Source organism: Oncorhynchus kisutch, linkage group LG22 (genome assembly GCF_002021735.2).
Source record: "Oncorhynchus kisutch isolate 150728-3 linkage group LG22, Okis_V2, whole genome shotgun sequence".
Classification (NCBI taxonomy): Eukaryota; Metazoa; Chordata; class Actinopteri; order Salmoniformes; family Salmonidae; genus Oncorhynchus; species Oncorhynchus kisutch.
Genome location: NC_034195.2, coordinates 30,919,236 through 30,928,760, shown reverse-complemented (window position 1 = coordinate 30,928,760; position 9,525 = coordinate 30,919,236). Strand labels below are relative to the sequence as shown.

Genomic DNA, 9,525 nt, shown 5'->3' with positions numbered 1-9,525 from the left:
TGTGTGTGTATGTATGTATGTATGTATGTATGTATGTGTGTGTGTTATATCACAGAAAAAAAGCACTCCTTTCATCTTGTCTACTGCTGCACCATGGAAACCATCTGTCATATTTTCTTTCTCTCTCTCACACACACACACGCACGCACGCACACACACACACACACAAACAATGTCTTGCTATACATGTCGAGACTTTTTGGATTCCCATTCAAAATTCTACCTTCCCATACCCCTATCTTCCCCTACCCCAACAATAAACCTTAACCTTAAACCTAACTCTTACCCCAATCCTAACCATAACCTTAACCCTAACCCCTAACACTAACTGTAAGCATAATAAGCCTAATTCCTAACCCTAAACCTAACCACTAACCTCTAACCTTAACAATAACCCTAATTCTAACCTTAACCCTAATTTGAACCCTAAGCCTAAAATAGCCTTTTTTACAAGTGAGGACCGGCAAAATGTCCTCAGTTCTCTGCATTTTAGTTGGTTTGCTATTCTTGTGAGGACTTCTGGTACTCACAAGTATTGTAAAATGTGTATAGAAACACACACACACACACACACACACACACACACACACACACACACACACACACACACACACACACACACACACACACACACACACACACACACACACACACACACACACACACACACAAATAGTATTATAATTTATCATTACCAACAGGATAGGAGACCGGTCAAACACACACGTAGATGACAGTAAGCAAGCAGCCCTTTGGCAACAGCGCAGTCAGTAGGGGATCACCATGGCAACAGTCAGTAATGGGTTACGATAGCAACAACACAGCGCAGAATCAAAACACCAGTTTGATTTCATTCAGCCTTTATTTGACCATTTTGTCCAGATTAGGCCTACCAATGATGACCTAGAGACAGACACAGCTGCAGACTGAGACAACCACCACACAAATCAAATCAAAGTTTATTAGTCAAGTACACAGTTTAGTAGATGTTACAGCAGATGCAGCGAGCTCCTAACAGTCAATAAAATGTCAAACAGGTACACAAACAAATCAAATTAACAACCCAAATAGCACTGTAACAGTAATCCAAATGCAATCTATACGTATCTACACCGTATCTACACCGGCAGAATTTACACAAGATAGACTAGGAATGATATGTACAGCAGTAGATATATTAGAGTGAGCTATGTCAAGAATCCACTAAATAAATAAATATGTGGTGTGTATAAATAGTGTATAAAAATAGTGTGTAAAATTCAACATTAGAATGAGCAACATTATAAGGAACTATTTCGAGAATACACAAGTATACAGTATATTGTATATAAATACACAGTACAAAACCCCATTGCAAATTGGATAGAATTGCAGGAAATTAGCTTCCGGACCTGAGTCCGGAATATAAATAGTATATATGTACAGTATGTGAATGGTATGTATAGACAGTATGGACAGTATGTGAATGGTGTGTATAGACAGTATGTACAGTATGTGAATGGTGTGTATAGACAGTATGGACAGTATGTGAATGGTGTGTATAGACAGTATGAACAGTATGTGAATGGTGTGTATCGACAGTATGGACAGTATGTGAATGGTGTGTATAGACAGTATGGACAGTATGTGAATGGTGTGTATAGACAGTATGGACAGTATGTGAATGGTGTGTATAGACAGTATGGACAGTATGTGAATGGTGTGTATAGACAGTATGGACAGTATGTGAATGGTGTGTATAGTCAGTATGGACAGTATGTGAATGGTGTGTATAGTCAGTATGGACAGTATGTGAATGGTGTGTATAGACAGTATGGACAGTATGTGAATGGTGTGTATCGACAGTATGGACAGTATGTGAATGGTGTGTATAGCAGTAGTTACAGTGCATTCAGAAAGTATTCAGACCCCTTGACTTTTTCCACATTTTGTTATGTTACAGCCTTGTTCTAAAATTGATTAAATTTTTTTTTTCCTTATCAATCGACACACAATACCCCCCTAATGACAAAGCAAAAACAGAAATACCTTATTTACATAAGTATTCAGACCCTTTCATATGAGACTCGAAATTGAGCTCAGGTGCATCCTGTTTCCATTGATCATCCTTGAGATGTTTCTACAACTTGATTGGAGTCCAGCTGTGCTAAATTATATTAATTGGATATGATTTAGAAAGGAACACACCTGTCTATATAAGGTCCAACAGTTGTACAGTGCATGTCAGAGCAAAAACCAAGCCACAAGGTCGAAACAATTGTCCATAGAGCTCAGAGACAGGATTTTGTTAGGACAGATCTGGGGAAGGGTACCAAAACATTTCTGCAGCATTGAAGGTCCACAAGAACACAGTGGCCTCCATCATTCTTAAATGGAAGAAGTTTGAATCCACCAAGACTCTTCGTAGAGCTGGCCACCCAGGCCAAACTGAGCAATCGAGGGTGAAGGGCCTTGTTCAGGGAGGTGACCAAGAACCCTTTTTGACAGAGCTCCAGAGTTCCTCTGTGGAGATGGGAGAACCTTCCAGAAGGACAGCCATCTCTGCAGCACTCCACCAATCAGGCCTTTATGGTAGAGTGGCTAGACGGAAGCCACTCCTCAGTAAAAGGCGCATTACAACCCGCTTGGAGTTTGACACTGTAGATGTCCTGGAGGGCAGGCAGTGGGCCCCCGATGATGTGTTGGGCTGACTGCACCATCCTCTGGAAAGCCTTGCGGTTGCAGACGGTGCAATTGCTGACCAGGCGGTGATACAGCCTGACAGGATGTTCTCAATTGTGCATCTGTAGAAGTCGGTGAGGGTCTTAGGGGCCAAGACAAATTTCTTCAACCTCCTGATGTTGAAGAAGCACTGTTGCACCTTCTTCACCCTACTGTCTGTGTAAAGGGAGCGTTTCAGGTCATCAGTGATTTGCACGCAGAGAAACTTGAAGCTTTTGACCCTCTCCGCTGCCGTCTCATTGATGTGGATATGGGTGTGCACTGTGCTGTCTGCTGTAGTTCACGATCATCTTCTTCATTTTGTTGTTGTTGAGGGAGAGGTTTTTTTCCTGGGGCCATTCCGCCATGGAACTCGCAATTGTCTCGCAATTGTTGGTAATCAGGCCTAACAATGTTGTGTCGTCAGCAAACTTGATGATTGGAGACATGCATGGCCACGCAGTCATGGGGGACTGAGCATGCACCCCTGTGGGGCCCCCATTTTGAGGATCAGCGTGGCCGAGGTGTTGTTGTCTACCTTCACCACTTGAGGTCGGCCCTTCAGGAAGTCCAGGACCCTTTTGCACAGGGAGGGGTTCAGACCCAGGGTCCTGAGCATAATGATGAGCTTGGAGAGTACTATGGTGATGAAGGCTGAACAGCATTCTTACATAGGTATTTCTCTTGTAAAGGTGGGATAGGGCAATGTGCAGTGCAATGGCGATTGCATAATCTGTGGATCTGTTGGGGCGCAATCCATATTGTAGTGGGTCTAGGGTGTCAGGTAAGATGAAGGTGAAATGGTCCTTAACTAGCCTCTCAAAGCACATATGATTACAGAATTAAACTCCTACGGGGCGATAGTAATTTAGTTCAGTTACCTTCACTTTCTTGTGTACAGGAACAATAGTGGACATTTTGAAGCAAGTGGGGACAACAGACTGGGATAGTGAGAGATTGAATATGTAGGTAAACACTCCAGCCAGCTGGTCTGCGCATGCTCTGAGGACGCGGCTTGGGATGCAGTCTGGGTCAGTAGCCTAGCGAGGGTTAACATGCTTAAATGTCTTACTCACATCGCCCACAGAGATCGGGAGCACACCGTCCTTGTGAGTGGTGGGGCCCACGTCGGTGGCCCAATGTTGTTTTCCTTGAAGCAGGCAAAGGTTTTTAGCTTGTCCAGAAACGAGGTGTCGGTGTCCATGATGTGGCTGACTTTCCCTTTATAATCTGTGATTGTCTGTAGTCCCTGTCACACGCATCTCATGTCTGAGCCGTTGAATTGTGACTCCATGTTGTCTCTATGCTAAAGTTTTTCCACTTTGATTGCCTTGCGGAGGTCATAGTTCGTCTGATTGTACATGTTCATGTTCCTAGCCACTTTGCCGTGGTTAAATGTGATGGTCCTCGTTTTCAGTTTTGCACGAATGCTGCCATCAATCCACGGTTTCTAATCGTCACAGTATGAACCCAGAATGAACCCAGTGGACTGATGAACCCAGTCACCAAGTCAGTGTATACTTCGATAATATTCCCAGAGGCGACCTGGAACATATCCCAGTCCGCCTGATCAAAACAATCTTGAAGCATAGATTCCGATTGGTCAGACCTATGTTGAACAGTCCTTACCACGGGTTCTTCCTGCCTAAATTTCTGCCAATAAGGGGGAGCAGGATAGAGGCGTGGTCAGATTTCCAGAAGGAAGGGTGGGGAGAGGGCATTGTAGCCGTCCCTGAAAGGAGAATAGCGATGACCAAGAACACTCTCGCCGTGAGTAGCAAAGGCCATGTGTTGATAGAATTTCTGGAGCGTTTTCCTCAGATTTCCTTTAATTATATCCCCAGCTACAATAAATGTGGCCTCAGGATATGTGGTTTCCAGTTTGCACAAAGTCCAGTGTAGTTCTGGTGTCGACCACCAGATTTCTACAGAGCTCTCTCTCTGTGTGTGTGTGTGTATGTGTGTGTGTGTGTGTCTCTGTGTGTGTGTGTATGTGTGTGTGTATGTGTGTGTGTGTGTGTCTGTGTGTGTGTGTGTGTGTGTGTGTGTGTGTGTGTGTGTGTCTCTGTGTGTGTGTGTGTGTGTCTCTGTGTGTGTGTGTTCATCTCTGTGTGTGTGTGTCTCTGTGTGTGTGTGTTCATCTCTGTGTGTGTGTGTGTGTGTCTGTGTGTGTGTGTGTGTGTGTGTGTGTGTGTGTGTGTGTGTGCGCGTGTGTGTCAAATCAAATCGAATTCTATTGGTCACATGCGCCGAATACAACAGGCGTAAACTTTACAGTGAATTGCTTACATACGAGCCCACTCCCAACAATGTAGAGTTAAAAAGTAAGACAAATATTTGCTAAAAAAAAAGGAAATAGTAACACAATAAAAATAATAATGAGACTATACAGAAGGAGTACTAGTACCGAGCCATTGGGTACGAGGTAGTTGAGGTAGTTGAGGTAATTGAGGTAATACAGTATGTACATGTGGGTAGGGGTAAAAGCGACTAGGAAAGGAAGATATATAACAAACAGAGTAGCAACAGCGTATGTGCAGTCATATGAGCAGTGTGAAAGTGTGTCAATGTTTGAGTGTTTGTGTGTGTGGCGTCAATATGCATGTGGGTGTGTGTTTTGTGTGTGTGAGCATATGGAGTGTGTGTGTGTGTGTGTTAGTGTAGTATGTGTGTGGGTAGAGTCTAATGAGTGTGCATAGAGCCAGTGTAAGGGAGTCAGTGCAAAACAATGAAGATAAATAAATAATAAAGGGGTCAATGTAAATGGTCCAGGTAACCATTTGATGAACTGTTTAGCAGTCTGATGGCTTCTGGGTAGAAGCTGTTCAGGTGCATTTGGGTCCCAGACTTGGCGCTCTGGTAGCAGAGAGAACAAACAGTCTATTACTTGGGTGGCTGGAGTCTTTGACAATCTGACACCGCCTGGTATTGACGTCCTGGATGGCAGGGAGTTCGGCCCTAGTGATATACTGTTTGGACCATGATAGGTCCCTAGTGATGTGGAGACTAGGAACTTGAAGCTCTCAACCCGCTCCACTACAACCTCGTCCATGTGAATGGGGGTGTGTTCGGCCCTCCATTTCCTATAGTCTAGTCCACGATAATCTCCTTTCTTGCCCACGTTGAGGGAGAGGTTGTTATCCTTGCACCACACTGCCAGGTCTCTGACCTCTCCATAGACTGTCTCATTGTCGTCAATGATCAGGCCTACCACTGTCGTGTTGTCAGCAAACTTATTGGTGATGTTGGAATCGTGCGTAGTCACGCATTCATGGGTGAACAGGGAGTACAGGAGGGGACTGAGCTCGCAGCCTTGAGGGGCCCGTGTGTTGATGGTCAGCGTGGTGGATGTGTTGTTGCCTCACCTCACCACCTGGGGTGGGCCGTCAGGAAGTCCAGGATCCAGTTGCAGAAGGCGGTGTTCAGTCCAAGGGTCCTTAGCTTAGTGATGAGCATGGAGGGCACTATGGTGTTGAACGCTGAGCTGTAGTCAATGAATAGCATTCTCACGTAGGTGTTCCTTTTGTCCAGGTGGGAAAAGGCAGTGTGGAGTGCAATAGAGATTGCGTCATCGGTGGATCTGTTGGGGCAGTATGCGAATTGGAGAGGGTCCAGGGTTTCTGGGATGATGGTGTTGATGAGAGCCATGACCAGCCTTCCAAAGCATTTCATGGCTACAGATGTGATTGCTACGGAGCGGTAGTGTGCGTTTGTGTGTGTGCGTGCGTGAGTACTTGTGTGTGTGATGGGCTATGGTGCGCAGACAGAGCATGTGTTACATAATTCAGAAATTAGCCTACAGTAAATAACTACAGATATACAGAGAGGAGAGTGTTAAACACACTAGGCTTGTGTGTGCGCTTGCGTGTGCGCATTCATGTGTGATGACGCCACACACCCTTGCCCAACTCGCCTTGCGCCCCTCCTCCGGTCACATCTGGATCCTTCCATCATCAGCAGCAGTCAGCAGAGCTGTATCAGTGTCTGCGAGGGAGAGAGGAGAGAGAATCTCTTATCACGGGAAGACAGGAATATTTACATCAGATCATTATCTCTTTTTCTATGTCTCTCTCTCTCTCTCTCTCTCTCTCTCTCTCTGTCTCTTTTGAAACGGAGTAGCCTATTTATCTGTCTCTTCGCTACCGATCATCTCAGAAACAGAACAGAGGATTAAAAACAGAAGAGAAGAGTAAAACAAAAGGAGAGACTAATGGAAGAATAAAAAGCAAAGGAGAAGAGAGGAGGAAGACCTCTCATCTCATTCATCTATTCTAGCAGGAAGAAGGAATTTAGGCTACCTCTCCTCTACACTTGATCATCTCTTTCTCTTTCTCCTTTTCTTTCTCTTATCTCTTTCTCTCTCTATGGTCATGGCTGTGCAGGGGACCAGCCTGCTAGAGAACCCAGTTCAGGCGGTTCTGTACCTTAGAGAACTGACCACTATTGTTCAGAACCAACAGAGCCTCATCCAAACACAACGCCTGCGCATTGACGAACTGGACCTACGCGTGGATGAGTTGCTTGGGGAGAACAGGAATCTGCGTGAAGCAAGAGGTGTACAACCTCACCATCATCACCCAGACCACAACCCGAGCCTTCATTGTCATCATCCTCAGCATCAACATCCGTACCCACAAGACACCAGTTCTCTGCCCGCCAAGCCCATGCCTGAGGTTCATCCTCCTGAGCCAGAAAAGTCCTCTCCTCAGCCCGCCAATCCGGAGGACATGCAGCTGGTACCGGCCCATTCCCAGCCACAGTCACTGAGCCCTTTGCAAGGCGAGGCCATCCTGGGCGAGGGGGAGGACAGCAGGACCAGCATGGGCTGCCACACACTGGTTCCCCTGGTTCCCCTAGCTCCCCTCACTCCTACCACTTTCTGTCGCTCGCTGGCTCTCGCCAGGCAATCAGAGTGAGTCTGTTTACTATAGCCTTTATCAACGCGAACAAAATAAAGTGTGTGGCAACTCGAAAATGTCCAGTTTGTAAAATATAAGCCTGCCAGCCCTCTGAAGCTGGCTGTTACAACGGTAGGATCATCATGAGAGTGACGTGGAGAATTTACAGAAGCGGATTATTTGCCAAAATAGACCAAAACATGGGAGATTATATAACAAACAGCTGTGTGTGTGTGTGGTGTGTGTGTGTGTGTGCGTGCATGTGTATGTGTGCATGTGTGTGTGTGTTTGTTTGGAGGGATATGGCTCAAATGCATGCTGCACTCTTGGCAAAGAAACACTGCTTTGAAACCTGATTGAGGGGTCAGTTTTAAATATGAGACCGTAGGCCTAGTTGGATTGAATACAACTCTACAACTGCTGTACTGTAATTGTTAAGAATAAATGCAGCCAGCTCTACTGTTCTAGCTGTAGCAGCCCTCTCCATGGTTCTGAATCAATTTGAACAAAACCCCTTGTGTGTGTGTGTGGGAGTGTACTGTACGTCTGCATATGTATCCGTGTGTGTGTGTGTGTGTATGATGCCCCCCCCCCCCCTCTGGGGACAAGAACAGAGTAAAGAGGGAACAGAGGAGGGGAGAAGAGAGGAATAAAATGCAAGATTGATGATGCTTGGCTGTGAGGAACAACCACAGTTCCATCAGGCTGGACCTGTGGACTCCTACTGATATTAGAGCTGTCTGTCTTTGGAAACCTAGAGGCTATGACATACAGGATATTCAGGAACTACAGTAGAAAATATATATTTATATATATATTTATATTTCTCTCTCCCTACATCTATCCATATGACTGGCAATATTCTTCTCACATTACGCAGTGCACAAACTGTCATTTTTTTGTCACTCTTTTTTTTGCGGGGGGGGATCGGCAGACTGTATAACATACTGTACATGCTGAAATAGGCTGTGTCTGTGTCTGTGTGTGTTGGGGGGGGGGGGCTGCACATGGGTCTGCCTATTGATGAGAGTATCATTCCTCTCCCCCTGTTTCTCCCCCCTCCTTCCTCCAGCTGATCCACACGTATCTGGCCCACTTAGCCCATGGAGCGAACTGTAATCACCTACTCTCTGGAGGGAGAGAGAGAGAGAGAGAGAGAGAGAGAGCGGAAGAGAGAGAGAGAGAGTAACTGTGTGTTCTGACCCCTCGCTCCTAGATTGTTAATAATGCGTATGAGAGTCTAGGCTAGGGCAATGGGGCTAGAGAGAGAGGTGGAGTGAGAGAGCAGAGAGAAGGAGAGAGAGCAGAGGGAGATGTGTTAAAATATTAATCTGCTCTCTGTATTAGAGATGTAATGGCTGAGATGTGTGTTTGTGTTAGTGTTGTACAGACAGAGAGGTGACCTTGCTATGGCCAATAGAGACAGACAGAGAATTCCACTGTTACCAGGTTCCTGCTGGTCCTATACGCTTTTTTGTAAGCAGCTGGGATTGAACTCTTCCTAAAACAGTTAATGAAAAACGCTTGCATGCATCAAAGCAGGACATTACATTTGTCAGAGCTCGGGAAAAGCCCAAGTCATTTGCCAGGACACTGGTCTCCTCGTGACAGCAGAAGGCTGGCAGTTGAAGGTCAACTTCGGGAGGCAGCTCAGGTTTCCATACATCACCACAACAACTAATCTGATGTTGAGAGACTTGAAACACCCCAGACCCCAAAATACATCACTGATGACTTAGGTCTAGCTAACTCTTCTGACTATCTTTCTCAAGCCATATATCATGACATTGTTATGACAATGTTTGGCATGGCAACAAGCAAACACTGCAAATTTGTGTGTGTGTATGTGTGTGTGTGCATGTGTATTTGTGTGAGACAGAGAGAGAGAGAGAGAGAGAGAGAGAGAGAGAGAGAGAAAGAGAAACCA

General features: G+C 45.5%; 1 protein-coding gene across 1 annotated transcript in view; it reads left to right on the top strand.

Moving 5' to 3' along the window:
• Positions 1-6,450: 6,450 nt before the first annotated feature.
• LOC109866969 (IQ motif and SEC7 domain-containing protein 3) overlaps positions 6,451-9,525 on the top strand; it is a 29,803-nt gene continuing 26,728 nt past the window's right edge. The window contains exon 1 of the mRNA XM_031801431.1: positions 6,451-7,612. Within this exon, the coding sequence (XP_031657291.1) occupies positions 7,071-7,612 (542 nt within the window). The 5' untranslated portion in view covers positions 6,451-7,070. The remainder of the gene's footprint in view (positions 7,613-9,525) is intronic.